Source organism: Fusarium verticillioides, chromosome 2, assembly GCF_000149555.1.
Source record: "Fusarium verticillioides 7600 chromosome 2, whole genome shotgun sequence".
Taxonomy (NCBI): Eukaryota; Fungi; Ascomycota; class Sordariomycetes; order Hypocreales; family Nectriaceae; genus Fusarium; species Fusarium verticillioides.
Genome location: NC_031676.1, coordinates 164,939 through 192,579, shown reverse-complemented (window position 1 = coordinate 192,579; position 27,641 = coordinate 164,939). Strand labels below are relative to the sequence as shown.

The following is a 27,641-nucleotide window of genomic DNA, read 5'->3' as shown; positions in this document are numbered from 1 at the left end:
GCCAGCTAGGTCTTGTTGGGGTAAGTTTTCGGCGAAACATTTCCATTTTGGAACGACCCACGGCGAGTAAAAGATTGCCCCTCGCGGGGCTGTTTCGGTGCTGCTCCATTATTTCGGCTTGTGGTATACTGCCTGAACCGAGTTTGCAAGAGAGTTATTTTGAGTTGATAAACCTGACAGCTGATGCTTCTGTCACGCGCCGACCACATTATAAATAATTGAGAGCCTGCAGATTACGGGTCACGACACTATCATCGATGCTCCGCCATATGATCTGCAGGTTTTTCTCACCGTACACGCCGTCTGTGGAATGGGCATACAGCTGTAGATGAGCCCGGCTCAAGCCCCTGATCTTGGAGACAATATAATTAGATGCGGTTTTTTCATCGTCTCCTCCCACATAATCTGGAAATTCATCGCTTAGCGGCTCTTCTGCAAGTCTCTTAGCGAATCCCTTGAAGTTGTTGAAGATGACAATGATGCTTGAATTTGTCAACCAGTGTGAATTGACGGTTGATTCATACTGAAGCAAGGCTTCGACGCTGAAGCAGCTAAGATCGAAAACGTATATCACGGCGAATGCCGTCTCGAGCTGAGTAATTAGTTTTGTCCGATTGACAATTGCGATGCCAGGATCTGCCAATCGCATGATGAGCTGGCCCTTGCTGAATGCAGCCTCCACGCAGCCAGGTAATGATCTTGGACAACTTATAGCATCTGAGTCTGTCGGTATATAGTCATCTTGCATGATCCTTTCGATTTGGCTCAAAAAACTAACAGAAAGCGTCAGTACTGCAGGATCAGGCCAGGGTCATCATGCCAAAGAGCATACTAGTCAACATGCTGTGGAAGCACGAAGCTTTCGTCTGCCATTAAAGCCTTGGTCGCTGAATGACCCATTGTCGTGCGGAATATTTCGATAACCCACGGTTCAAACCCGTTGTCGAGATCCAAGTCCTCCTTATAGCATATCAAGACGTCTTCCAAGCACGCCCGTATCAAATGCCCTCTGGTGGCCTCATCGACCAATAGTTTCTTTGCCAAGTACTGAACACTTTCCAAAACTGTGCCGAGGATTATGGGACGGAACATGCGTAGTTGCTCTGCTGTGTAGCATTGTGGTTGACCGTCTGACAATCTCATCTCTTCAAAGACTCGCTTCCTCGAATTTGAACCCAGGATGACTACTTTGATCTCTCGATTGGCCGACTTCGAATCATGTCTCGAGTTCTGATCAATACGTTGGGACTCCTTGGTTTGAAGTTTTAAGCTGCTTCTGCTTCGGATTCGTCTCAGAGATTGCATCTCTATGCCTATGGAGGTACGTGTCAAAGTATTCATTGGCTCTTCAAAGTTTGTTGGTGATTGAAGTGGCTGCTCTGATGTGGCAGTTTCTGTATGTGCAAGAGTAGTTTGCTGCTTGTCGGTAGATGCACTTGTTGTATCTTCCGAGCCGTGACGGTTGCTCCGCCGCGTCGTTGCAAGCTTCCGAATCCATTTGTCGTAAACCTTGGTGATGAAAAGCTCTCGATCGAACGCGAACTGAACGGACCATCGCGAAGAGCTTACGGATGTAGCCGTGATTATGGAGTCTGAGTCTCGATGAACAATGAGAGAAGCAGTGTCTCGGTCCATGTCCTCCAAGGCCTGTATAATTTTAGGTTGCTGTAAGATTCTAGTTTGCTCTTCCAAGGCATTTCTGCGGTAATGTTAGTAAGCCAAAGAACATTCCAAAATGGGAAAACTCACGAGTTGCAAGCACTTAACAGAAGTGTCAATGTGTGTGTCTGTTGGTCAACCATCCGCTGAATCTGTTCCATGTCTTTCGTCTTGAACAGAAAGGAGAGCTTGGAACCAAGCTCTAGATCTCCAGCTGTCGTTTTCTGAAATTGCGATACCTCACCATCAATCTTGCCAATGAGAAGCCGGCAGCACGTTACGCAGCTATCCACCTGCATCACCAATTGATGAGATTGCTCGCAGGATCTTGATTCGGTCCATTTCTGAATTTCGAAAAGTGCGAATTTGAGGAGGCTTAGCTGGTTCTCGAAAGCGAACACACTGAGATCGGCGATTTTCCAGGCGTGTCGCATGTCGCATACCGTTGTGATCGTTTTGGTGAGAACATCGATAATATTTGCGATCGCTCCCGCTGTTCCGATAATTGAAAGGGGATCGGCCATGTTGACGTTGCGATTGGGGCTTTTGAGCAAAGTTGTCGCGGATATTGATAAGTTTGAGTTGAAAGAGAGATTGCTGGAGCCCCTAAAATGATCTGACGTGTGAGTGGTTCGCAAATCTGCCTCGCGAGGCTGTGCAATATTGGAATTTCATGGAGTCACAATTGACGAGGCTGAGAATCTTCATTTTGATGCAACTACAAATACCAAAGAAGGGTAGATTCAGTACTTTACAAATTGATTTCAATTCATTGTTTAGAATCGAAATCGAATTACTAATTGTAAACCCTCTATATTTATTAAAAGTTTTAACTGCAACTTTTAACCATAAATAGTACATTTTAGAAATCTACCTTTAGATATTCAATATTACGAATAGAGAAAGAATATCAAAATGTTCAAATATAGAAGCTAAGATACCTTAGCATCTTCCCTGAAGCGGTTGATACGACTGAAGGAAGGTGGTAAAGATCTTTCTCTGCTATTGACTGATGACGATAGGAGGCGAAGGGAGGTCCGAGGAGTGTTGGAGGAAGATTTGGGGTGGGGAGGATGAATAGTAATCATTGGTCTCGTGACCGGTTTTCAAGCCGACCTTTGTTACACCGTCATTGAAAACGATTGAGAGACTACGGCTGCGTTTTGCCTTCAAAGCTGCAGTCCGGGGTGCGACAAGGATCTTAATTGGCTCGCGCGTTTATGAAGGATCACCAGGCTCTACTAGGCCATCGCCCATCACTATCGATCTGCCTAGGGCATCCCTGAGACGTAATTTAACCTGCAATTGATTTTACAATACCTTATTATGTACAGTGATGTAGTGCTGGTGATATAGAAGAGCCGGTTGATATCAGATCAGGCCATGTCATCATTTTTCACAGTCAACGGTTGTAGTTGAGCAAAATTGTAATGAGTAGGTTGGCTTCAAGCTTTGAGCACACATGTTCAGCAGTAGCTATGTTAAGTATCTAGTATTTCTTTCATTATCTCTTGCCCGGCCGTTCTATTAGCCTGTCACCCGCAAAAACCTGGAATGAGGATCGACCGATTGCATGTACCGGCATATGTAACTCAAACCATCACTAGATTCATGTCATCTTCGGGAAGGTAGAAGTAAGACAGAGCCATTGAGTTTGCCGGGTGCAAGGAAGTCAATCTAGGCAGCAGAATAGAGAAAGTCACCCACTTGACGATCCGTCAAGGAAGAGGATTTTGATTGTCTTTGGCGTATATTGTCGCGCTAATTACCCCGGAACAATTCTGGGGAAGTTCCTCAATGCCGCATTCAGTTCCAAAAGTATACTAGGCTGTTCATGCGGCATTTATCCAAAACACGGCGTCTAAGCTTAAATCAAGGCACAAGACAGAATCCTTTGAATCCCACGGGGAAACGGTGGGTTAAGGGAGTTGTTCTACTATAGTGATCATGCAGATCTATAATCTGTCGGCTTCACTTTGCTCTGTATGAACAGTATGGTCTGTGAGGCCTGGAAAAAGGTATATAAGTCTTGGGAATGCCTCCATGAGGAGAGAAACCTTTGCCATCGGTAACAGCTATAGTTCTCCTCGATTTCAAGATGCGATCTCTTAACACTATTCTCTTATTCCTCTCTGCGGCTCTTGCGGCTGATGTCCAGATAACCTGGCGCCTCGAGAAAGATACCAAGGCGTCTTCTGTGAGCGCTATGGGCTCTGATGGCAAGGTCATTGCAGAGACCTGTGGCAGTATCATCCATGCCAAGTACCCTATTGACTTCTCGGATGTCGACGATACTGGCAGTGGTAATTTCACTGTTGGTGATGCCAACTATCTGGTCCACTCGCTGCCTGAGTGGTCTGGTGGACCTGCATGCTCTCGCATCTTCAACCCTCAGTATACTCTTGTGCAGTGCTCAAATGTCACCTGGGACTCTACCGATGTGGTCAAAGACAAGGCAGATAGCTGCTTTGGCGATAGTTCCACTGATAACGAACTGCAGTCCCTCCAGAGGAGGAGCTTGAGCCACGAGATGCATTCTCGAGGCGTAGAGCTCGAAAAGAGACAGACGTTTTGCTCCGGCTGGTTCACTAGAACAACGCTTGTTGGGGATGGTTAGTACTCCCAACGTTCCTGACATGATAGTCTCTAACTCAACCGAATAGGGGATCCCCACCAGAATTACTTCCACAAGCAGCTATCGGTATGTAAATATCCATTTGCCTTATTCCAGCAGTGTAGTAGTATGTAAGACTTGTATTGACAAACTCCAGGAAAACATCAACTGTGCCAGTGCTGCATCCTGTTCCGTCGGTCAAACTGATTCAATATCCTACACTATTGGGTGGACTGCCACTGTCAATAGCCCAGGTGGTGGCTGGATATCAGGAGGTTTCGGCGTCACCGAAAGCTGGACGACTGGAAATAGCTACACCTGCAACGCTGGGAAAGGAGAGACAGTCTGCATTTGGTACAACATTGCTCACACAGCTTGTAAGTCGCTTGAGGCAAAGAACGTGGGGCAAAAGTTGACAAATATCAGACACCGTCCAAGAGTATACCAAGAACACATGCACTGAAGGCAGTGGAGGAACCCCTTATGTCATGTACTCACCCAACGAGAACAACAAGGGTGGCGGTTATTACTGCGTTATCGGTACTTGCCGATCTAAGGGTGAGGGTTACTGGGATTACAATGGCCGTGCTGGCGGTCCTTGAAGCAACATATAGCTTCACTGCCATCTACTTCACCTAAAAGATGTGTCGAACAGATGGCAATGGTTTAGAGCTAGATGCTTTGTTTGCAGTTGAGATTTGTGGCTGTGAGCTTATTCCAGCGAGAGAACCTAGTGGCTTTCCACAGAAGGCATCCGTTCCTTTGAGCACTCTGGATTGCTTATGTATTATCTTCTTTGCCAGAGATTATCTTTCGTGGCTGTTTACGAATCAAGTCATGGCGACCTCTTTTAACGGTGCTGTTTTCAATGGGGACTCGGAAATGCTTCATGTTAAAAGAACTTATCGCTATCAGGCGTAGGATTCTGAAGACGGTAGGGTGTTCTCTAGGTTCTCTCTGCTGGAATAAGCTCACAACCACAAGTCTCAACTGCAAATAACACTTCTAGCCCACAACTTAGACATCGATACCAAGCTACTCAAGAATGCGTTAGTCTCTGGTCAATCAAGTCCCAGGTTGAGGAACATACCGTTTATTCATGTTAAAAAGTAATTATCAGCCTGAAACCAGTGGGTCAGGCCCTGGCCATGCCGTGACAGCACCGCCTGATTTGGGGACGTTCCATCCATTGGTTAGGTTGCCTGGCTTGGAATTTCCCCAATCTTCTGCGTCCTCCTGCGTAGCGGGAGGGGCCGTGGATGTAACCCCCCCCCCCCAGGATCCTGAAAGAAGGATCGTGTGTGAGGCGCGTGATGTGAGCCATCATCTGTGGGGACTATCAACTCAAAATAACACTCTTATCAAATCATTGAGGATAGTGCTGGAGGCCAATTCAGCACGAGTGTGCCACAGGTTGGAACGGTACGCCGTGATGGCGACAACACGATCGGCGGGGAAATCGACCGCCTTGTTAAAGTCTTCAAGCCACACCATCAGTGGATTGTGTTTTGACTTTGTAGCGTCATCAATGCGACAAGGGCAGTCCTTGTAGTTCACAAAGACCGGAGACATGGTGTCGGGGGCAAGGTGCAGTCCATCGTGGTCGTTCAGAAACTCCTGGATAGCACCGGCGAAGGGATAGTTCTCTAGGGCAGCCTACGGACCATACGAGAACCAAGCCTCAAGGTGACTGTAAGTCAAACGAAGTGAGAGATTAAACATCCCTTGTGCCATTCGATGCTGCTTATAGAGATGAAAGGCCGGTGGAGGAGCCAATGCTCAAATTTGAAATCTGGCTCTCAGGCCCGAGTTGTAATTTGTAGAGGATACTTTCGATGCGGTGCCTTTAAGATAGCCAAGAAAGCTTGACATCCTGCCCGAAACAGTTGATCGCGGTATCATCTGGGTAGGTTTCTCCCGTGGTTAGAAGTGTTGGCGGGAGTTGCTTCTCGCCTCCGACGGCGAGGAAGGGTCGCATGGAGTTGCCATACACCATGAGTCCGTCTGACCGATGCATGGCCGTTGCCTCATTGAACAAGGCCAGGCATTGAAGCTTTTGTATGGCTGTGAACCTGCCATAGCTGGTGTCACTGTCACAAAGTTTGCGCATAGGACAACCTCATGCATCAGGCGATTGATGCCATTGCACAGCTCGACCTTCTTTCCTTGGGCCTTTTGTCGCTCTTCATACTCAGTGAAGGTCATATTCATGCGAGGCGCGTGATGTGAGCCATCAGCTGTGGGGTCTATCCGCTCATAAGGTCATGTTCTTTCGGGCGATTTGGACTAGAGCGGCGAACTCCTCAAAGGTCTTCTTCGTTGTAATTTCGACCTCGGAATCGGAACTGTCTGCTCTGTCCTCATCCGTAGGGCATGAGGGACCAGCGTCCGCGTGGCCTTGAAGTCTTGTATGAAGGTTGCTCAATTCTTTGTTGTCTCTATCAACATCCAGTTGTTCGAAGCCCTCTAGCCCATAACCAAGGGCACAAGCTGTCCACCAACAGAGAGAATGGTGAAACTTCCACGGCGACAGGTCGAGCTCATTGTCCTCTTTCACAGCATGACCACGGAGCAGCGACATGAGTTTTCCGGCCTCCTTGTGAAGGGCAAAGCCACGAACCGACGTTGGGATACGAAGCTGAGGGCCCCTTGCGGCAGCTGCCCCAAGTACGCTGGCTCCTTCGGGGGACCCTCGGCTGAAGCCGTTGGAAGTTTGAGGCAATAACAGGTCTGTGGTGCTCTTAGATCTTCCGGGCCGCACGTGCGCTACACTGACGGAGCCAGCGAGTACTTGAGCCACGCCGGAAATTCGTTCCTCGATATTGTCGCATGGGATGTTCGAAGGAGCGGAAATAATGCACTGGGAATGGCTTTTACTGAGCCCAAGGACGGAAGTAATCACCGCAGTGATATGGGACCAAGTTCTCTGTGTTGATTTAAGCTCTCAGCCACAGCCCACACTCGATTGCAAACAACACATCTGTGACATGATGCTTTCTAGAACCAGCCGGGGCTGAAATTATCGCCACGCTGAAGAACATGTCAAACGAGCATTACTGGAAGCGGTCTTCATCGTCCCGGCTCAGGAGGCCGAGGCATTGTTGAAGCACGGCTGGGACGATATCGACGCCTAGCAGATTGAAAGTTGGGGTAGTTGGCATCGGGAAAGCTTCGTCGCTCTGGAGGCTAGAGGTTATTGGTAGTGGAACATCGAGGCCTTTTCCAGTAAAGAACTGGCTGATTCTTTGCCTGGTTGTGGCATCACCAGTCAACGGCCAGTTTTGAGCCTCGCGGCGTAAGCGACGAATGCCGTTGTGACTCATTTCTGAAGCTCGAGTGGCAGAAGAATGCAGCAGTGCCTATCTTGCTAAGAGGAGGTCTCACCGCGCCCGCATGTGGATTTGGAACTCCCGCTTGGTAGCCTCCATCATTTTTGTCCTTGAGCTGCAAGGTTACAGGAATGGCCCCCCTCAGATCGACACCTTCCAAGTGCGACGAAGTGGAGGATATGGTGATCGCATCGCAGATGCACTTCTGAGAGCTTAATGATGGCTTAGAATTTCCCTGTTGAATTTTCCCATTGTCGGCGCTGCAATCTTGATCAAACCGCTCCGCTGCCGTGGGATTTCCCATACTGGAAATAGATATCTCCTCTTCACTACCCCAGTTGTATTGTGAAAGCCGGGGCAGTAGAGATGAACGCCATATCGGCTGCTTGTTTTTTCGATGGAACGAGCCACGGCTTCCTCATTGGTGTTCAACTGTAAGTCAATAGTTAGCGAGATGAAGGCAAGTAGAAGACGTGGACTTACCCAGTACTCGTCGGCATTTGTAAGAGCTATAACGACCTTCTTTGTCTTCAGACAAGGACGTGGTGGCGGTCCTTACACAGGGTACCGAAGCCCCTCCGATGTTCAAATAGATCTTGGACATGAACCATCTGTAGCGCCGTGTCAAGGAGCTCAGAATTGTCGTAGCGGGTAATGGTGACCAATGATTTCCCGTAGTTGGCCTTGATCATCTCATAGGATTGATCATCTCATCGATGCCTATTGACCATATTAGCACTCTCATACCTATGTCTGACTCTATTACTTGACTTACTGGCAAATCTCATTGCTGTAGTCAAAAGGCGTTGTATTCAAATCGTCAAGCTTTGCGAAAGTTTAAAGATTCTTAGAACCGCTCACACAATGAATCAGAATACTTGTGAGCCAGGTGTGTTATTTGCAGTTGAGCTTGCTGCGTGAGACCGTGCATCACCACAAAAGAACTTTTTCGAACTTTTGTCATGCAAGCAAGATATAATATATATGGACTTTGATATCAGGGTGTATCCTGAGTGTCCTGGTCAGGTTACCCAGGTGATAATCAAGATCACGTTCTATTTCTGATGACATCAGAACGAGGTCTCAACAGTTGAAGAGTAACTCTGTTGAGGCGAAACTGAAAACCTGTGGCGCTTTGTTCGCTTTTCTATGCTAGTGAAGTGTTAGCTCCAGCTGTTTGCCGCCCAAGTGTTTCACGACCTTGAATTCTTTTCTGCTCGTGTAACGATAAGATGAGGTTTGCCGGCTTAGGTCCGTCTTGGGACTAAAGTAGCATACATTGGTTGGGTGATTTCGGTATATGTTTGTTGAGTTGGAAGTGAAGGGAGAAGAGCAACCGTGTGGATGTGGTAAGATAAAATGTGAAGAGAGGCTGTAGCAACGAGGTTGGGCACTGGCTGGAGGTAATGAAAAAGTCACGTGGGAAAGGCCTTATGTGAGTTGCCTTTACGCCATGGCACTGCTATGAACTGGCGAGGATGTCGATGGCATTTGCGGTTTGTTATATGCCACTAATGCACACACATCTCTTCAGCAATCACCCAATGGTGTTTGTAAGGGCTTTGCCTCGCACGTTTGAATCACACCATGAGCATCAATAAACAGGTATTTGGGTTACTCATAACAATGAATTGAAATACGGGCCGGGATATTTTTCTTCATTGCTGAAGCCTGAAATGCTACTCGGTAAGGCGGCGTGTCTTAACACTCAATGCCAATGAAGTTTATGGCGGAGATTTGGGGTAGGTTGTGCCACAGCCAAAACGTGGTAGTAATTATACCAATGATAGACGATGACTTTTAGACTTTATCGACTCTGACGTGGCCCACGTTGTATGGGCAACCTCCAATCCAACCCTGCATAGCACCCAGTGTTTGGATGTCTGTGTCATCAAGGTATACAGATAGAATCACATTGACTGGTTGTAGCATCACCTCTAGAGTAGGGGGTGGATTCCATGACTGGCGAGTGCCGACATTACTGAGCATAAGAAAAACCGGAGTGATATGCTCATCGTGGTGCTGGAGAAAAATAGGCATGGCTTCCAGCTCCGGTACTCCACCTTGGGTGATGAAATGCTTTGTAGCCAGTCGGTTATATAGCTGTGATGTGCTTAAGACTTGTCCCTGGTTGTAGGCATGTTCTAGCTGCTGCACGAGGTTGCTTGTAAACCCGCAGTGAATTTGTTCGCCCAAAGCTGTATATTTGTCGGTAGCGGTAACTTCGGGGTGCAGCATGATGCTGGAAATGACGCTGCGCTGGTCATCGTTGAAGGTCACGCCGTCCAGGTCCGGAAGCTCAGCGTGTTCCTCTAGGTATCAGACAGGGGCACCGCCAACATCGCCGTCAACTTCGAATTTGTCGTTGATGGAGTAGGGCTGAAGGCTAGTGGCACGTTCATAGGTGTGCGGGATAATGTACATTTCCAGGTCTGGGAGAGTACCTACGTAGGGAGCGAAGATGGTTCGCATTGAAACGAACTGGATCGTCCCATCCCGCGGCAATCGAGGTGGTGAACGAGATGCCCACAGAGGTAGAGTACAAAATCGAAATGCTGTACGCCACCAAATGGTCTTCTTCAATCTCTTCCATGCCGTGAATAAGCCAGTGCACCCGTACGGCCATCACAGCGAGGTGGCTGACTCCAGTCATGAAGGTGCGAGCAATTCCCCGGTCGTCGCGGCTCCGGTGTCGGCCGTACTCACCGTCCAATGCTGCGAGTTTTGTGCCCTATTGTGGGCTGAAGCACCGTCAGCAAGCTTTATATATATGAAGTTTAAGGAGGCGTTCCCTGTAGATGCGGAGCCGTTGTGTCGGCTACTTAAGCCTATTGCCCAAGATCAGCGTTAACGGCGAACGGAGGAGCCGCAATAAAACCACGCAAAGGCAATGGAAGTCTGGTTTGCAAGTTTACAGAATCTATCGATAAAGGAAGAAACAAACCAGTGTATAGAACGATGTTAAAAAATACTATCTCTTTTTAAGTAAAGCAGCCTACCAGATTTCCCATTTTTGATCACCAATAGCACAAAGTCGATTGAACAGCTGATCTCTCCGAGCCATTGCTGTTATTAGAAAGGACTTCCCATCGCTTTCAACTATTTCCAACCCATCTGTGATTTCACTTTCCAAGGCCCATCCAGCAAGAAGTTTTGCTTTAGCTCCGTATCCAGAATATTTGTTCAGCGTTGTGATTCCATTCACCGGTATGGTCCAAGTTGGCAGTACCTCGTGATAGCTTGAATCATCCGAATCGCCGACTGATCTTCTCGAAAAGCATAGGCGCGGAGAATCAGTGTCTGTAGTGAGATATACAAATCCCTTTTCTCCCTGCCAGCGGCATGTGAACTCGACCGGTCCAGCAATCGACGGTTCGTCCCTGGTCGATGCAGCTCCGACCCGGTTCTTAGCTGATACCGTTCCAGTCTTTGCTCGGATTTTGTTGACACCTATGACTGTCTTTGCCGCCGCCTGAACAACAGGTTTGACAACCCCCAAGATTTTGCCGCGTCTTTTTCCGCCGCTCTCATGGTCAGGGTACTCATGGTCGTCACCACCGGTGCCTTGGACAACTCCAGGTTCTTCCTGAACCGCTCTTCGAATCTCCTCGGGTGACTCTCCCACTGGACGATCACCAGCTGATGCACTCAGAGCATCATCATCAAGGACGAGAGGTTTGTCGAGAGGTGGACCTTTCGGTTCGGGGGATGGTGGCAGAGGGGCTTTGTTTCGTTCACCCTGTCGTAGGAGAGCTATTGTTAATTGGGAATCTGTTGGTATTCCACGGAATACAGTTCTGTTAAATTGTCAGCAGGATCGGGATTAAATCTTCAAATATACATACCTTTCCATATTATGCTTTAGCCAGCCGTAAGAGTTTCTCAAGAAGATGCTACCAAAGAAGCCAACCCCAAGAGCCAACGTAACAACTCTGTAAAACATGTAACAGGATGTGAAAGTCGATAATAGCACAAGCGGGAGCAGTATTTGCACGATTCGATGCTGTGCAGCATCTCTTGGAAAAGGTGCAGTTGGGTCAATGAGACTGGCCATAGGTTAGAGAATGACGTGGCTGTGACATATAGTCTGAACGGCGAACTCACTTCGCGCTTCTCTCCCAAATATCGCAGAAGCGGCATATCCAATGCATCAGTGGTCTCATCTGACTCCACATAAGCTCCTGCATAGGCGATTTGCTCTTGTCCCAAGACGGCTTCTCGATTCCAGCTGCCTTATCCTTTGCAGTCGCTATCCTAGTAGCTAACGATCTTGGATCCGGAAGGTTGACGGTCTTTCCACCTCCTCTCTGTGACTCGTCGTGCTGTGGATCCTTATCGACGAATATGTTGATAGACAGAGCCACAAGGCCTGTTGCGAAGTTGCTGGCTTCTCTCTCCAGAGTCTCACCTTTGAGGCTCTCTGGGGCACCTGTAGCTGTACCGACCGTGCCCAGAATACCGGATGCCGGCTTGATCAAGTGGCCACCTTGGTAATGGACTATTGAAGGCGGACAAGGTGGGAAGAGGGTATTCCGAATTATGGGAGAGAGCAGGATGGCCATAAAACCTGTCAACAGTGTTGGCATGAGGAAGTCGAAATACCATGCACCGAGATAAACCTGAATGGTCAGTGTTGGTATTTGCACGAGGAACGGATTGGCCTACTAGACAGAAACATGATGTTCGCCTTGGTTCCCTCCAGGATTGGAGTCTTGAGAGGTGTTGCCTGAACATAATGAAGCTAAGTATCTAGGACTGTCAGTATTCTTCGATAACCCGGGGTTGGAACTCTTACCGCCCCCATGTAAAGTCTTTCGATTTGTGCTCGCAGCTTGTTTGGTGAGAATTGCTCCTCTTCAGCAACCTCGAAATCCATCTCATCTTCTGGGTGATTCGGGGCATGTTTGAGATGAAAGACACGCTGTTTCTAGTCAGCTAATGCACACGCCAGCTGAGTGGTTAACTCACTTTATTAAACCTTCGGACCAGAAGCCAGACATCTTCGTTCTTTATACCATCAATGGCATAGTCTTCGCGTCTTATCTGGTCCTCGTACCAGCCAACGTCTTGAACTTCTGCTGGATTGGAGGTGACATCCTCCTGTAGTTCCCCGTCTGCACCATGACGCAGAGGTTCATGTTGAACAGTCGTGCGAAGAGTTGTGCTACCATCAGCACCGTGCTCAAGGTTGGCAGCAATGTGCCTCGTTCGACAAGCATTCTGGTCCATAATGCATGAATCCTTACTCATGAAACAAATGAAGTATTTCCGCAGTGAATACGAAAACTGGAAATAAGCTCATACGGGGAGTCTGGACCCCGGGTAGCCAAGATCCTTAGCGCATGATGTCAGGGATGGCAAATGCGCCGCGTCGCGCATCGCGGCGTCATGTTGATCCATTTGACACAGTAGCAACCACTACAGGTGCATCATACACCAAGAAGTAGCGTGATCGAGGAGCATTTCCTCCGCGAGGTCTCAATTCGGGTCGGCGAAGATGTTGGCGTGCATTGTGTTGGTTTAGTTGGGTGCATAACTAAGGTACTCATTTCTGTGTGACGTCGTGGCGTTCGTGATTGACGATGCTGGAGGCTTAGGGTAGGAGAATGGCTGGAGCGAGTTCACTTCAATTCAGCGCAGTACGTGAGGTATTCGTCAATTTATTTATTTCAAAATAATTAATGATCTTAAATAAATTAATTTTAGCGGCTCAATATTGATCAGGGTGAATTGCCGTATGTCTAGGTTCAGACGACTCGTGCTTTTCTTCCCATTTGGTTGTCAATTTGCCATGAACATACGCCTCAACTGACAGTAAGAAGTCGCGAGCAATTTTGGTCCTCATCCAGGCACCGCGTCCAGACAAAGACGCGTTTTCACCAAAACCACACTAATAATAGAAAAATAGGCCTTGCCACTGTCTGTTTCCATCGCATGTTTGCCTAACAATCCCCCGGTTCCGCGTCTTTTGCAAGGTTACAAGTGTATGCTCACATGGATAACGCGTCTTGATCAAAGAACGGAAGTAATACTGGTATCTGGACATTATTAACGAGCACCGACTATACAAGCTACAATCAATCAAGCCTTCGCCACCAGGATCTCATTCTTCTCTAATGCCTTTTTTCCAATTTCTACCATTTCAGCATTGGACAAAGTATCCTTACCGAACCCAGTGATTGACTGTTCAATTAATCCGGCGACCAACTCCGACCTCCCAATATTGGGGATGTTGATGACAGCATGCGCAAACCAACGCATCCCTTGCTTCAAGAAACCCATATCTGGATCGTTGACCATTCCCGACTTGGTAACGAGGACCTGCATTCTCCCGTCCGACAGATGCGCGCGCTCAATGATCTGTTTCTCTACCTGGCCCTGGACGCGCTATTAGCAAAGGCAGGGCGACAGTGTGCTTCAGAACATACACGAAGGAGACAGTAGTCTCCGAGAATCCATGGCTTCTTTGCAGGATCTCGCTCGGCGTTACAGCCGCTCACGTAGATGAATCGCAACGGGTCCGGGTTGCCCTCACGCGGCAGCTTCGCAAACGTGTCGGCGGCGTAGAGCGCATACTCATAGCAGATCATACGAACTTGGTCCCAATCGTACTGCTTCAACTTACCGGGTGTCACTCCAATAAGCCTGCAAGGTTAGTTGTGTTACACGGAGAAGCCGGCCGGACATACCATATGCAGGCGTCTGCGCCAGAGATCTCATCTTTGACATATTGCGGGTAGTTCTTGAAGTCGGAACAAGTGACAGACGTGAGCTTGGATTCAATTTCTGGTGTTTGAAGGTCCTCGGCGAGATCGTGGTCGTGACGCGATAATGTGACGACTGAGGTGATCTGAGGGTGCAGGAGCGCCTGGCGGACGACTTCCTTTCCGATAAATCCTGTTGATCCTGCGATAACGACCTTCATTTCGACGATAACGGGAAGTGAGAATCAGTTCTTTCTCTTTTCACCTGGAAACTTCAACGACTTAAATGTTGGGTATGTCAATGTATCGGGTCGATAAATCCTCATCTGACGTCCTGAAAAGGTCCCATGCGCCGCCAATATTTATAAGACTCGTTATCGCTTTCGTCGTCATCTCCAAGAAGCCTCAATTCTCCGAAAGCTACAAGAGATCTGCACTAGCATCGATCTCATCAACAAACAAGCTCATGAGGCTTGTTCTATTCAATTTAACATACCAGAGCCAGGAGACTGCAAGGTCCTATTCCCGGATTTACGGCGCCGGATCGGGTATCGAGTGCGAGATCCATTGCAGCAGGCATTCCAACCCGCCAAGCTCCGTTCCTGAACGGGCAATTTATCGCCAGGGTCCAGAGATTTGGGGGCAGGTAAGCTTGTATTGAGTTTACACATAAATCATGGCTTTCTGGATGCAAATGTGATCATTCCTGACTGTCAAAGCAGTGCGCCTCAACCACAGATGATGATCATCTCAGCCTGGTCGGTGTGGAAGCCAAGTCTGCCTTGCAAATCCATGTAGGATGCGATACCGAAGCTGCAGCGCTGTAATTCCGCTACCCCCACCTCAGCGCCTGGTCACAGTGTCTCGGTCACTGAAGATGGCAGGCATCAGGCAAGGCGTTCTGCCCGCCTGATTGAGATGGCAGTCACCAATTCGAAAACCTTTGTCGCTGAATGAACTTCATCATGTAACGATCTGTGAATAGACTCATCGCAAGATGCCTTCGCTCCCCGCGTTTCTGTCGCGTTCGGTGCCAGCGTCCAGCAGCAGCAGCAGCAGCGGCGTCATCACTAATGCGCCTGTGATTCCCAGCACCCGCCTGGGCCCTGCAGCTGATCTGCTGGAAACCGAATTGCTTAGAATGTACTGGGAAGGAGTCGAGCGCGAGCTGCCTTATTTGCTGTTGACATTCGGGCGCTGGCAATCACGTCCAGACACGTCCGACTTTCTCCCAGAGGAAGAGGATGATTTTATTTACGGTTACGATACGTTTCTCGATTCAGTTTCCGATATTTCTCGCCAATTTCATGAACGAAACAAGAGAAATCAGCGATCCAAACGTCCAGAGAAGAAAGCGAAGAAAGACACAAAATCGCCACCCTCATACGATGAAGTTCTCCGAGACCGTGGCTGGGATATCTTCGCCGACATAAAGAGCAACAGCATCAAGGGCGGTATAAGAACCTCGCTCAGCGAGCGCAAGCTACTAGACCCAACTAGACGAAGAGCCCGCATGCTTCTACAATCAGCGCAGTTCCTCGACATCGACAAAATTATTGAGCATCGCGAACCGGAAAAAGCACTATCGTTCTGGAAAAGACCTGCTTCTGCTCAAATTCGGCTCTGGTCATATGACGATTTAAAACAGCCAGTATTCGTCCCCCAGCTCTGCTCCGAATGCAAGGCGACAATTCGGGGATGCACCTTTCAGGACACCAGCGACGAAAGCATTGTCATATGCGAAAGCTGTTGCCGAGCGACGCATTATGGTCAAATGCGCTTTGCCAAGAAATACAAAGAATGCTGTCTTCCTACGGCCTTGACGCCAGAGATCAGTCGCAAGTTGTGCTATTGCAGTACAGTTCGTCGACGAGACCAAGATGGACGCTTTCGGTCGCTGTGGCCGATTGATCCTACGCGCGACGGCCACCACATCAAAGGCGGGCTTGGTCGTGTAGGCTGCGGATTGTACACAGTCACAGATCTCTTTGCAGAGGCAAAGTATGCGTCTACAAGATCACAGTTCGGCAAAAACGATAGTCTCCTTCAATTACGAAAGAAGGATCCTGTAGGAGGCGAGCTGCCAAAACCAGTGTCGGTAAACAGGAAGCAACCAAGTCGATTGGGACATCTCAATGAGACCTCGCTGCCCGAATATGGCTATTCTTATGGGTTCAGCACTGATGAGCCGGAGAATATTCCCATATACTTGAGGTCGACGATCGAGAAGTACCCGTATGGGAACGTTCACATGAGTCTTCGCTTTGGCCCTCTAATCATCGAAAATGGCGTCGCAAAGTAAGTTGCTCGATTCATCATTCACAACAGAAACTGACAGCTCAGTACCATGGGTGGCGTCCTTGTCACCAGTCGAGATCCGCCTTCATTACAAGTTATCCGTGATCCCCCCGAAAACATCACCAAATCCCTTCTTCTCACAGGCGAGAGAGATCGCCTTCTCTACATCCAGGATAGACCACGACACCCAAAGCGATATAAAGCCTTCATGAAGCAAGTCGTCGGGGGTGCCTTTTGCGACTTCTTCGAGTCCGGGATTGAGGATGAGCTTATCGACGCCTTCATACACGAATCCAATTGTCTGGCCCAAGACGGATTGACTTTTGCAGAGCAAGAAACTATGCTTGAACAGGGCACCAAACGTCTGCTTCTACACGTCAAAGAATACCTCGCATCGAGGGTGCAGGCGTATATCTCGAGAATCACTGCTCATCTTCTCGATCCAGAGGTCCAGCTCAAATGGCATTACCGCGACAACAATTGCCAGGCATTCTGTGACAAATTGATTGACCGCGACATATTCGGTCCTCTCTTTGCCTCCAAGACGACGGTAGGCCAACCAATGCCACTGTACTTGATGAGCTTTGTATGTCGACCCGGCTCACATGTTCCTACACGGGCATTCTCGAAATACGACGTTCCAAATGGTCTGACAGAAGAATACCTCCTCAAGTTTCGCTATGGACGCCACGATGACTCTGACATTGTCGATACACTCGCCGAATACTGGACAGATTGGGCTTGCCTGGAAGGACCAATTTATCCATACCAGGATGTCTTTCCATGGGATTGTACCGAAGCATATGATCGGTATCCCGGGAACTGTGGCGACTGCAACATTGGAAAACATGTTCTCGCATTCCCATTTGACTCTTGGTCCATCGCGTCTCTGCATCTTGCCCGAGGCCGGCAATTGTATCCCGCCAATACACAGCCTTCGATCGGCAAGTCAGCAGAGAAGCGAGCAAACCCAGGCGTCATGACAGATACGGAGTGGTTCAAGAACCGCATCACAGTGCTACTCGGCCAAGATGTCCTCCTCACGACTGCGGTTGCCATGGCAAAATCTAGTCAATTCCAAGCATCAACAAGATGGCTCACCAACCATGAGGACGAGACCATGGATAGACTCAAGCTCGGCGGTATCCATCGCGCACAACCATTCAGTCACCACTTTGAGAAAGGCGCTTACCATCAATACTTTGTTGCCGACTGGGCCTTCCTCGCTCAGCCCTTACGACTTGTCGAGTATGAGAAGTTTAGGGATTGGAGAGCAACTAAGATCGATGTGGGTGCAAACACGTCTGATGATGGCGGCGGAGGAGGATGCGGTGCAGGTCCTTTCGCTTGTGGCGCGATAGCAGCGGGATGTGCAGCAGGATCTCCAGGAATGGCTGGTGATACCTGTGGAAGTGGGTGCGTGTCAAGTTGTGGTGGCGGTGATGGTGGCGATGGAGGATGTGGTGGTTGTGGAGGATGAAGCATAGCAATCTACATCTATCATATACACGAATCTACATCAATCATATACATTGAGTCATATACTATGTATGATGACCCGCCCAGTGGCACTCATGTTTTCCCTTCCCACAAAACCACCACCGAGTAGACCTTTTCCCTATAGGCCACATACATATCGCGCAATCGACATTTCTCGGCAATGTTCTGCTGAGATAAAACTCATCCCTCTTCTCCCTCATCTCCGTGAGTTTCGCCCCATCGAGCTTGATACAGTATTGACAAAGGAATGAATCACCGTCTTCCCATTGCGGCTCCCGGAAAGAACAACAATTAATATGCTGCATCTCGAGATCTTGCATGTTCCATTTCGCATTGAAGGGAGCTGCACCGCCAGGAGCGGAAATCAGGTAGCACATTGTACAAACAGCGTAGCAATGCGAAAAATGATCTTTTATCCGGGACGATCGTATTCGTTGTTTCGGGGCTCTACAGGTCTACGATCATGTTAGCATTGAGTACCTAACGAGAAGTGCGGATTGAACTTACGTCGCAGATCACGCGTTCGCATGACCAGCATTCGCTCTTCTTCCCTTTGATACACGATGCTACGCATAGCGACTCTATTCGGTCTCGGCGAGAGTCTGGATCCATCGATGGATAGAAGATTGTGGTGCGCATCAATTTGGATGTGAGCGACAAGTTCACCATGTCGTCGTAGTGAAGGTGGCTTGCGACTCGCTCAGCAATATCGTCGTTTTGTAGCATGATGGCTAGGGACCTCTCTCCACCTGGAGGCTTCTGCGATAACAGTTGATTGATCTCATGCGGCCAGCGCTTGACCGGTTTATGTTGTATTGGGAGGAAACATCGTCTGAGTACGATCACTGGGACGCTGATGAAGCGAGGGAACGCGGCGAGGGGAAACAACAGAACGTCTTGACCAGCGAGAAGAATGATTGTGAACATGGTCATGATCTTCCCAAGACTAGCTCCGAACGTCCAGTCTTTTGATCCTGTAGGTATCGGGTCCCGGCAGACTTCCACAATTAAGAAGAGAATTATGGCCCAGTCGACACACAAGATGTAAAAGCAACCGCGACTTCGTTGCGATGAGTTCCATGAGCCGAGAGATCCTTGACTCTTGCATGTTGTCGCAATTATTGCGCTGACGAGAGGCCATATTGTCAACCAAATGCCCTACAACCGTTAATACACATGTCGCGAATTAGCTGGAATACTCACAAGAAATTGACGTCCTCTGTCTAAATGCCCCAGCCTCCACCATGGATTCAATACCACCAAGGGTCCATACAGCCAGAGAGGGATGATTGACCAGAAGCGAAGCCGTCCAAATGTCCTTGCTGTCCTGCCCGAGATACTAGCCACGTTGACGAACATGAGGATACCCCATAGTATCATAAAGATCGAGAAGAACGCTTTGTGTAGAGTATTCATGATTGCATTGTACTGTTAGCATGAACGTACGTTGATGTTGCGTTGTGAATGAATGTCGACAGCGTTCAGCTTACAGTGGCTGGTCAAAAGCGGAATGACCCCGCGATGATCGACAGGTCGAGAACGCCTGGGCGCTGGACCTCTCCTTAGCCGGGCGTAAGATGTCTTTGTTTCAGGGCGCGCGATTGGCGAGATTGCGAAGCTGACAAGCAGGGGTGCCTGGGATGTGGTACACTTTTTGTTTGAGGCGCGGTGAGGCAGTCTGGAGATTTGTTGGCAGTCCGATTGCCCGGCGCTATTGAGCCTGGAATCGCCTCATTTTGCAGCAATAAAGATGACCACGAAAAGGAACCTTGATCGTGAGAAACGAAAGATTTTCTGATTTTATGTTGCAAAATGGCTTTGGAGCACCGGTTCACTAAACTTTCCTTGCATGAGCAGGGGAAGGATATGGTCTCAGGTTCATCGCGCCCTAAGAATCCGAATGGCCTGCCATACGAACTCGCTGTCAAACCAGAGGATGTTCCAATAATCCCCGACCCTGGCATCTTCAAATTTACGACACCGATAAGTGTCGACCATGAGCCCTCAAGAAGACGGATGACTCTGGACTTGGCTTTGCCTACTCTGTCGGAGTGCGCTGCTCACCTCGAATTCCTGGAGACGCTCTTCATTTTGAGGCAGAAGATTCTTGTTTCGACTGAATTGGATGAAGCGATGCAGATTAAACCTATCAGAGAGACCAAGACTGGGTATCAGGGAGATGAGAAGACGCTCAAGGATGACAAGCTTTGGGAACGAAGACAGGCGAAGTGGCCCAGATTTGTTGAGCTTGCTACTGTTCGCTTTCTTGCGTGGCGAGATCATTTCAACAAGTCTTCGGCAAGAGAAATTACACGAGATAATCTCCCGCCTCTTGATGTTCTCATGATCTGGCATTCATTCCTTCTCAATCCTCGTCTATTCTTCAATACCTGTTCCAGAGAACCGCTCTTCTCAGTCAAGTTTCCCTGGAAGCACATTCACCACGCCATCGATAATACAGAGTGGACTTTCACCCTGCCACCAGCAGCCGCAGCGAACTACGAAGAAGCATCGGGCTTCGGGCCGAATCTCTTCAACGATATTATCTCATGGAAAGGCCTCTCATCCTTGTCGCTTGTTCACATGTCGCAGGAGGGGTTTGGGGTCCGTGGCTATAGGCCTATGACAGACGAAAGTCCGTGCAAGGAATACTCACAGCTCTTTCGAAAGTGTGACCCGGAATTCGGGAAACAGCTGAGAGATGCTGTTATTCGTCAGGCTTCGTTTGTCGATAAGATGAATTCGTTCATGTGGATAAGATCTCCTGCTCTCCATGGGACGATTAGACGAGCTATTTCGCGGTATAAGAACTTCTGCAAGCTTCTCAAGATGTCCAAAACCACTGTTGTGCCAACATTGGATATCGATCTGGTCTGGCATACCCATCAGTGTACGGCCAAGCATTATGGACAGGCGATGAAGGTTTTGACAGGCAAGTTCATCAATCATGACGATACCATTGAGAAACCACAGTTAGGTGATGGCTTTGGAGAGACGAGAAGATTGTATCGGGTGTACTTTGGACAAGAGTATCGTTCTTGTGGGTGCTGGGACTGTCAGGCTCTTTTGACGGAACTTGAAAGGGCTATTGAGGAGGGTCAGGATGTGGATATGGATAAGATCACGGCGAAGGTCAAGGAGGATGTGTTCTATTATAGGGCTGTGGAGTGGTCGAGGAGACACAAAACGAGCTTGCCAATGCGGCGGGCTTGATAGGGGACCAATTGGAGTATCGTATCTTCTAGTATCTTCGGTACAGGTATACAGTTCCTCTGAAGTCATGTGACTAAGCGAAGCAAAGAGGGTCATTAGAAATTAAACCTTTCATATTGAGATGACCTTGACAGTCCTGGTACTTCAAGGTTTCGGGTTATGCTTAGATTGCACAGCCAGCTCGTAAATAGCCCAGACTGTCGATGTACATCAGCATGAGGCAAGTACCAAGCCAAGTAAATGAAGTTCTAAAACATTTAGCACATATATTCCGACCACTGTCAAGTGACATTTTATACCTTGATCATTCAAAGGATGAAGCAAAATGCCTGCATGTAGAATGAGTAGATCATAGCCCTTAAAAAGAAAGGCCTGGTAAAGTTACGTACTTCATCCTGCAATGAATGTTGCTGCTAAACCAGGGACTGCAAATAAGGTCTTTACAATCGACTTTGCGCTTCGATTTTTGAGAAATCTTGACGTCTACATTGTACACATATGCTATCACTCAAGTGACAGATATCTTAAACTTTCTAAGATAGAAGCTAGAAAGCCAGGGTAATACCGTGGTGTGCCACACACCTGCACTGCACTGCCAGCTCATGGAAGATATTCACTCCTAATGGCCGAGATCTAACCTGATCAGGGACGTCGCATAACCTGGCAACCGATTCAAGCTGTTTATAGGTATCGACAGAGCTGAGGGCCGATTATATTCCGAGAAACAGTAGTAATTGCGTGATCGGTACCTTGATGTCGCCTTGAGACATTCTCGGTCGGTGCTAGAATCTATTTTCTTATTCCTTCATTAAATCCATCGCGGTCGACACTCCCACCCTCTTTTCTTTTCCACACCCACCTCAAAATTCTTAACCTTTCTCTATCCTTTTCACCTTAATCTTCAGAATTATCCTCTGCTTCGCCTGGACGTACTTTCGTACTGGGCGAAGAAGACACACAATATTCGAGTCCACTTATCTTCCCCAGCAAAGACATTTCCGAGTTCTACTACATTTGCGTTGTCTGAAGACTTCCAGTCAAACCTCTCCGGCTCGTATTATCGAAGGTCAGTTTGTCTCTTGATATCAAAGCGTGCTTTAGACAGATTAACTGACCATTTGCTCTTCTCAGACCTCCCAAGAATTCAGACACATTAGCCACTCCCAAGGCTCGCAAATTCGCAAAATCCCCTATTGTTGGTTGATACGCTTGATCTTACACCATCGGTAAGAATTTCCATATTTATCTCATGGTTCATCAAGCTAACTTTCTTGCCAGAGAACCATGGCCGAATCGGACGCGACTCAAGTGTTGGTCAATCAAAGTGCCACACACATCTCTCAGGTCTTGATGGAAACCCGTTGGATCTCAATGAGCTCGCCTTCACCAAGTATCCTGTCCTGACTTTGAGGGAAATTGGCGCAACACGCGTCAGAGAGATCCACGAAAAGATTGTTGATGAGATCTTTTCGGCTGTATCTATGACCCGCGAAGACTTCCCCAAATGTTGGGATCGATGCGTCACCCAACTTGAATCAGGAAACGTGTTGTTGGCTACGATTTTCACCGAATTTGATGGATATCGCATTATCAAGAAGGCATGTAAGAAGGCGCTCCGGGTTCCTCGCATGGATGAAACACCTTGCCTCCCTGCCCCAATCCTGGTTTCTCTCATCGCCTCTCTCAAGTACCGCAAGGTAGCCGAGGCCAGGCCTCACAGCTCCATCATTGACATGCTTGGTGCCCATAACTCTATGGCTTGGCTCAAGGTCGCTATCCAAGTCTTTGAGGCAACCCGCCAGGATCCATTTTTGGTCAGGCGGGATGGCTCAGTCGACAGCCCGGTTTACCTGGTATCTAATGGTATCTGGACTGTCAAAGCAGCAATGCCGCCCCCTCACGAATACCTCGGATTTATCCATCGCCAACTTCCCCGCCTTCGTGCCGCTCACGAGTTTGCAAGCCATTTGGCTTGTCAAGGAGAAAGTCTAGAAGTCGCTTTGCGCCGAGTTGACCGCCGTCTAAGCCGTGAAATCAGCGACGCAGATACTGGAACCGCGGCTGAAGTCTGCACTGTGACTCGAACCATCAACAGGGACCAAGCTCTTGCCCGAGTTGGTGGGGTAATTGAACAGATGCGAGATCCAGCAGTCGACCGAAAGGCATTCAAGCCTGAGATGGACCGCTTGATGGACGTCCATGTCTTTTCTGTTCTTCCTCGGGATATCAAGATGAGAGTGCATAGCTAGTTCCAACAGCACTCTCCCGAATCTCAGGAACGTATCCAAAAGTTTGAAGCTGTCTTGGCTCAGGATATCACCGAGACCTCCTGGGAACACCAGCTTCCAGGTGAGCGAATTGAAATGCAGGACTCAGACCTTGCTGGGCCCTCTATGAAACTCCTCGGAGCTCTCGTCAACAGTCTTCCCGAGAAAGACACTACCAAACTCGGGAGGGCCCGCTGCATCGAAGCCTGGAAGGACGTCAAGACTCTCATCGACTACCAGCAACGCTTCCGTGACGACTGGACCAAGTTCGCGGAGATGCTTCTGCAGAATCGCTCTCTCAACACTTCACCCATTTCCGATGGGGCCCTGGAGAAACTCAATGGAACCCTGGAGAAGCTCAATGAAACCCTAGAGCAACTCGAAGGAACCCCAGAGCAGCTCAAAGAAACCCAGGAGCAACTTAAAATCATCCAGGAGCAACTCAAAGGAACCCTTGTCCAAGCCACCAGGGACAAGCCTGTGTCGCAGAAGACTGCCCCGCAGGAGATCGTTGATGATTTCAAGGCGCTTTACATTCTGTTTCGACGCGATGGCTTGGTGATTCCCTGCGAACTCCATAACCTTGCTGCATACAGCCTCAGCAGGGACCAACACGAAGAAGTCTTGGCTCTCCGAGGCGATCTAGATATGGCAGGTGCCTAGAAGGATTGAAGGCATACAAGTGTTGAGATTCTTGCATGGCTTGACCTCCAGCCCTCATTTCCAGTGCAGGATTGTCGCTTTCGTCTAACTTTGTCATGTCTTTTCCCAGCCCTTTTTCTGTCTTTCCGGACCAGCCTTGAACCTTTCCCGATCTCAGGGAGGTGACATGTAGCACTCTTCACTCGGTCGGTCCAGTATCGCAAGAGCATTTGCTCAGGCTATACCACCTCTCAAGCACTTTAACGTGCGTGGCGATGTGCTACTCTTTTCACGCTGAGTTCCTTTCACCGTGTCTACATACCGGGCACTTAATAAATAAAAGTCTTTTTGATGAAACTCGCAATAATACGTGATGGTTATGCTTTATCATATGTCCTATTCGTGATTGTTTGCTAGGAGCTAACTGGTCTTTCTTAGGTGCCCTAGCAACCTAGCTAGAGAAGGAAAGAAAACTCACTTGATCCTAAATGATAAAAAGATTTAGGTAATTTTATACAAGTTTAGGATAAACTTACTAAATTTAGGATATCTTTAGCTAAGTTTATTCTAATACCTTGTATTAAGCTCTGTTATTTTTTTTGCTCCCTGAGGCTTATGTATAGCCTGGCCATGACGCACCCTAGCATGTACAGAGTACAGTGCAAATACCTGTCACGCAACGAATCGTCGTTCCCACTGGTTTTCACATGTCTTGGCTTTTTCTCTCGTTTCTTCCCCTCTCTATGACTAAATCCACTATTCGGTTCTACATGGCAGGTTGTTGCTCTTTCAAATTTCTTACGACCTTGCATTCATAGTTGTTCTGGAAACTGCAATCTCTCTTCCTGGAGCATTGCGTAACGGAACAGCACGGAGGCATTAACGTGTTATTTGCAGTTGATACTTGTGGCTGAGAGCTTATTTGTTATTTGTTCTTGTTCGTCCATTATATGTCACTGATGATAGCCCCATTGTTATTCAATATTGGGGTTCAAGCTTAAACGTCTAGTCACGCTCAAGTGGTCTCGGCTAGAGTACAAGTCATTTTAGCCAAACCCTGCCTGGCCATAATAACCTCAATAGATTCTCATCGTTAATCACGAAGAAGCGAAATGAACTACTCATCGTCCTCGTAAATATGACAAATAATTTAATGGAAATGCTAGACAGGCGCTCGAGTATTCTAAGATCTATAGTTTCGCCCCCTCAGCCCGTCTCTTCTCACGCTCCTTATCCCTGAGCAGCCGACGAAGGATCTTTCCGCTTGGACTCTTGGGTATAACTTCCAGAAACTCTACGCCTCCCCTGAGCTGTTTATAGGAAGCCTTGTTATCAGCAACATGCTTCATGATATCATTGGCCACTTTCTTCTCATCCAAGGACTCAGCCAAAGAGCTCTTGACTACAAAAGCCTTTGGTACCTCTCCTGACCTCTCATCAGGTACTTGGATCACAGCGCAGTCGAAGACATGGGGGCTTGTCAAGATGTGAGCCTCAAGCTCCGCGGGTGCAACCTGATGGCCCTGGTAATTGTTAGTATTGGCATCACCAATTAAAAAGTAGTTCACATACCTTGACCTTGATGAGTTCCTTGATTCTGTCAACGATCACAATATGCTCGTGACCAGACGGGGCTAAAGTCACGATAGCCTCGTCTCCAGTGCGGATATATCTTCCATCTTTGTGATGTACAAAGGTTTCAGAGGTAGCTTTCTCGTTGTTCAAATATCCTAACACAACTGACGGGGCTTGAACAAGTAGCTCGCCTGGCTTGTCATACTCAGTAACTTCATTGCCCTCAAAGTCGATGATCTTGGCTTTGGCACCAGGCAACAGGGATCCAGAGCCTCTTGTGAAGACATCATCTTCGCTTGAAGATGTCACGACAGTTGCGGTTTCCGTCATTCCTTGATTCTGTCAGTCATTCTTTCTTGGATATTGTATCGCGGATAGACTCACCATAGGCCTGTGCGATTGTCCAATCCGGGTATAGCTTCTTCATGTCCGAGATTGTTTCTTCGCCGAGGGGGGCCGCACCACAGTAGACAAATTTGACGCTACTCAGGTCATACTTGGCACAAACATCCTTGAATCGCAGGACTTGGATGATAATCGGCGGGACCTTGGAGGACTGTTAGTACTGATATAGTTTTAAGAATCACAAATAAACTGACCACCAGCAGCTGCCTAATCTTGAACTCCTGAACAGACTTGAGGAAGTCGTTGAACTCGAATTTCGGGAGAACAATGACTTGATCACCTCGCCACGTGCAAGTATGAGCACCAATAACAAGGCCGTAGATATGAGAGAAGGGCAAGAATCCTGTGACTGCTTGAGTTTCTACACCTTTCTTCCGTCTGGCGACAGAGTCATAAGTGACATGCTGTAACACATTCGAAATGACGTTCCTATGAGATATCATCACAGCTTTCTGCATCGTATTAGTGTGTGTCATAGCTGGGATGGAATGATCTTACCGGCAGGCCTGATGTTCCACTTGAGAAGCATAAAAAGGCTGTCTGGCGTGCACCTTGACCTTGAACCCATTGAAGCTTCTCAAGTTCTGCAAGTCTCGAGCCTTCGTTGATAAGATCCTCGACGGAAGCATGTTTGAAACTTGAGGTAGGCTCAGCTCGCGGGACGTCGAACAGATAGATGTTTTCTTCTGGTATGCCGACGTTCTTGGCTGCCTCAAGCGCGACCTCGAGTAGAGGTGTACATGTAACCAGAGCTTTGGCCCCTGATGCCTTGAGTTGATGGGTAAGTTCATCAGAGGAATAAGCAGCATTGGCTGGCGTGGCTATGCCGTTGAGTCGGTGAACACCGTAGATGGCGGTTACAAAGTCAATCTAGAGTCATCTATCAGATAGGTACCCTCATACAAACTCGGCATATACTTACTGTGTTCAGAGAGAAGATAGCCAAAACCTTATCCCAAGGTGTTCCCTCATTCGGCTGCCATTGAAGACGCTTTGCCAAGGCTCTTGCAAAAGATTCTGACCGCTCGAACAGTTCAGGTGCTGAGTACGAACGGCCAGTGATTCCACAGGTAAATGGATGTCTGCTCTTGGCAATAGGTTGGCGACCATAAGCCTCGTTCCTCATAAACTCAGCAATAGGTATCGAATCCGGAGGATCTTAAATATGTCAGCAATGGGATGTTCCATCAATTGAGGCACGCGACTCACCAATTGGGAGCTGAGGCACCCAGCTTGGAGAAGTAAACACCATTTTGATACGAGCTCCTTGTTCTTTTCGCACGTTGAAACGCAATTCGCAATATGATAGGTTACAATAATATCGAGACAGCCAGAATGAATTTCTTATTGAAGGTCATCGGCAAGCCAGCGAGTCAGCGACCTAACGTCATGAAAACAAATTGTGGTGGAGTTCTTGGCGGAGCTACACTCTTAT

At 48.2% G+C, this 27,641-nt stretch overlaps 12 protein-coding genes across 12 annotated transcripts; 5 read left to right on the top strand and 7 right to left on the bottom strand.

Annotated features, from left to right (window-relative positions):
- Positions 1-208: 208 nt before the first annotated feature.
- FVEG_15744 (hypothetical protein) lies at positions 209-2,222 on the bottom strand (the record flags this gene model as incomplete). The annotated part of the gene is made up of 3 exons (XM_018904940.1): positions 1,750-2,222; positions 833-1,699; positions 209-773 (listed from the first exon to the last, which is right to left on the bottom strand). The coding sequence occupies exons 1-3, from the start codon at positions 2,181-2,183 to the stop codon at positions 209-211; spliced, it is 1,866 nt and encodes a 621-aa protein (XP_018751094.1). The 5' UTR covers positions 2,184-2,222.
- A 1,535-nt stretch (positions 2,223-3,757) lies between these two features.
- Positions 3,758-4,875, top strand: FVEG_05867 (hypothetical protein; the record flags this gene model as incomplete). The annotated part of the gene is made up of 4 exons (XM_018894102.1): positions 3,758-4,271; positions 4,323-4,360; positions 4,431-4,650; positions 4,700-4,875. 4 exons carry the CDS (start codon positions 3,758-3,760, stop codon positions 4,873-4,875), a joined length of 948 nt encoding a protein of 315 aa, XP_018751093.1.
- Positions 4,876-6,527: 1,652 nt separating this feature from the next.
- Positions 6,528-7,596, bottom strand: FVEG_05866 (hypothetical protein; the record flags this gene model as incomplete). Its single annotated transcript, XM_018894101.1, has 2 exons — positions 6,528-7,044; positions 7,331-7,596. 2 exons carry the CDS (start codon positions 7,594-7,596, stop codon positions 6,528-6,530), a joined length of 783 nt encoding a protein of 260 aa, XP_018751092.1.
- A 1,806-nt stretch (positions 7,597-9,402) lies between these two features.
- FVEG_15743 (hypothetical protein) lies at positions 9,403-10,228 on the bottom strand (the record flags this gene model as incomplete). The annotated part of the gene is made up of 2 exons (XM_018904939.1): positions 9,403-9,914; positions 10,051-10,228. 2 exons carry the CDS (start codon positions 10,226-10,228, stop codon positions 9,403-9,405), a joined length of 690 nt encoding a protein of 229 aa, XP_018751091.1.
- Positions 10,229-10,597: 369 nt separating this feature from the next.
- On the bottom strand, positions 10,598-12,852 carry FVEG_15742 (hypothetical protein; the record flags this gene model as incomplete). Its single annotated transcript, XM_018904938.1, has 6 exons — positions 10,598-11,399; positions 11,448-11,648; positions 11,707-12,221; positions 12,268-12,351; positions 12,398-12,523; positions 12,571-12,852. The coding sequence occupies 6 exons, from the start codon at positions 12,850-12,852 to the stop codon at positions 10,598-10,600; spliced, it is 2,010 nt and encodes a 669-aa protein (XP_018751090.1).
- An 831-nt stretch (positions 12,853-13,683) lies between these two features.
- Positions 13,684-14,527, bottom strand: FVEG_05864 (hypothetical protein; the record flags this gene model as incomplete). Its single annotated transcript, XM_018894100.1, has 3 exons — positions 13,684-13,980; positions 14,031-14,247; positions 14,292-14,527. The coding sequence occupies 3 exons, from the start codon at positions 14,525-14,527 to the stop codon at positions 13,684-13,686; spliced, it is 750 nt and encodes a 249-aa protein (XP_018751089.1).
- A 776-nt stretch (positions 14,528-15,303) lies between these two features.
- On the top strand, positions 15,304-18,143 carry FVEG_05863 (hypothetical protein; the record flags this gene model as incomplete). Its single annotated transcript, XM_018894099.1, has 2 exons — positions 15,304-16,604; positions 16,650-18,143. The coding sequence occupies 2 exons, from the start codon at positions 15,304-15,306 to the stop codon at positions 18,082-18,084; spliced, it is 2,736 nt and encodes a 911-aa protein (XP_018751088.1). The 3' UTR covers positions 18,085-18,143.
- A 252-nt stretch (positions 18,144-18,395) lies between these two features.
- FVEG_05862 (hypothetical protein) lies at positions 18,396-19,520 on the bottom strand (the record flags this gene model as incomplete). The annotated part of the gene is made up of 3 exons (XM_018894098.1): positions 18,396-18,551; positions 18,612-19,262; positions 19,308-19,520. 3 exons carry the CDS (start codon positions 19,518-19,520, stop codon positions 18,396-18,398), a joined length of 1,020 nt encoding a protein of 339 aa, XP_018751087.1.
- A 396-nt stretch (positions 19,521-19,916) lies between these two features.
- FVEG_05861 (hypothetical protein) lies at positions 19,917-21,439 on the top strand (the record flags this gene model as incomplete). Its single annotated transcript, XM_018894097.1, has 1 exon — positions 19,917-21,439. One exon carries the CDS (start codon positions 19,917-19,919, stop codon positions 21,315-21,317), a length of 1,401 nt encoding a protein of 466 aa, XP_018751086.1. The 3' UTR covers positions 21,318-21,439.
- Positions 21,440-22,128: 689 nt separating this feature from the next.
- Positions 22,129-23,566, top strand: FVEG_15741 (hypothetical protein; the record flags this gene model as incomplete). The annotated part of the gene is made up of 3 exons (XM_018904937.1): positions 22,129-22,383; positions 22,449-22,543; positions 22,596-23,566. Exon 3 carries the CDS (start codon positions 22,799-22,801, stop codon positions 23,564-23,566), a length of 768 nt encoding a protein of 255 aa, XP_018751085.1. The 5' UTR covers positions 22,129-22,383; positions 22,449-22,543; positions 22,596-22,798.
- Positions 23,567-23,680: 114 nt separating this feature from the next.
- On the top strand, positions 23,681-24,553 carry FVEG_05860 (hypothetical protein; the record flags this gene model as incomplete). Its single annotated transcript, XM_018894096.1, has 1 exon — positions 23,681-24,553. The coding sequence occupies one exon, from the start codon at positions 23,681-23,683 to the stop codon at positions 24,245-24,247; it is 567 nt and encodes a 188-aa protein (XP_018751084.1). The 3' UTR covers positions 24,248-24,553.
- An 800-nt stretch (positions 24,554-25,353) lies between these two features.
- On the bottom strand, positions 25,354-27,490 carry FVEG_05859 (hypothetical protein). The gene is made up of 7 exons (XM_018894095.1): positions 27,416-27,490; positions 27,129-27,364; positions 26,705-27,076; positions 26,401-26,658; positions 26,186-26,348; positions 25,799-26,133; positions 25,354-25,749 (listed from the first exon to the last, which is right to left on the bottom strand). The coding sequence occupies exons 1-7, from the start codon at positions 27,456-27,458 to the stop codon at positions 25,417-25,419; spliced, it is 1,740 nt and encodes a 579-aa protein (XP_018751083.1). The 5' UTR covers positions 27,459-27,490; the 3' UTR covers positions 25,354-25,416.
- Between the last annotated feature and the right edge of the window lie 151 nt (positions 27,491-27,641).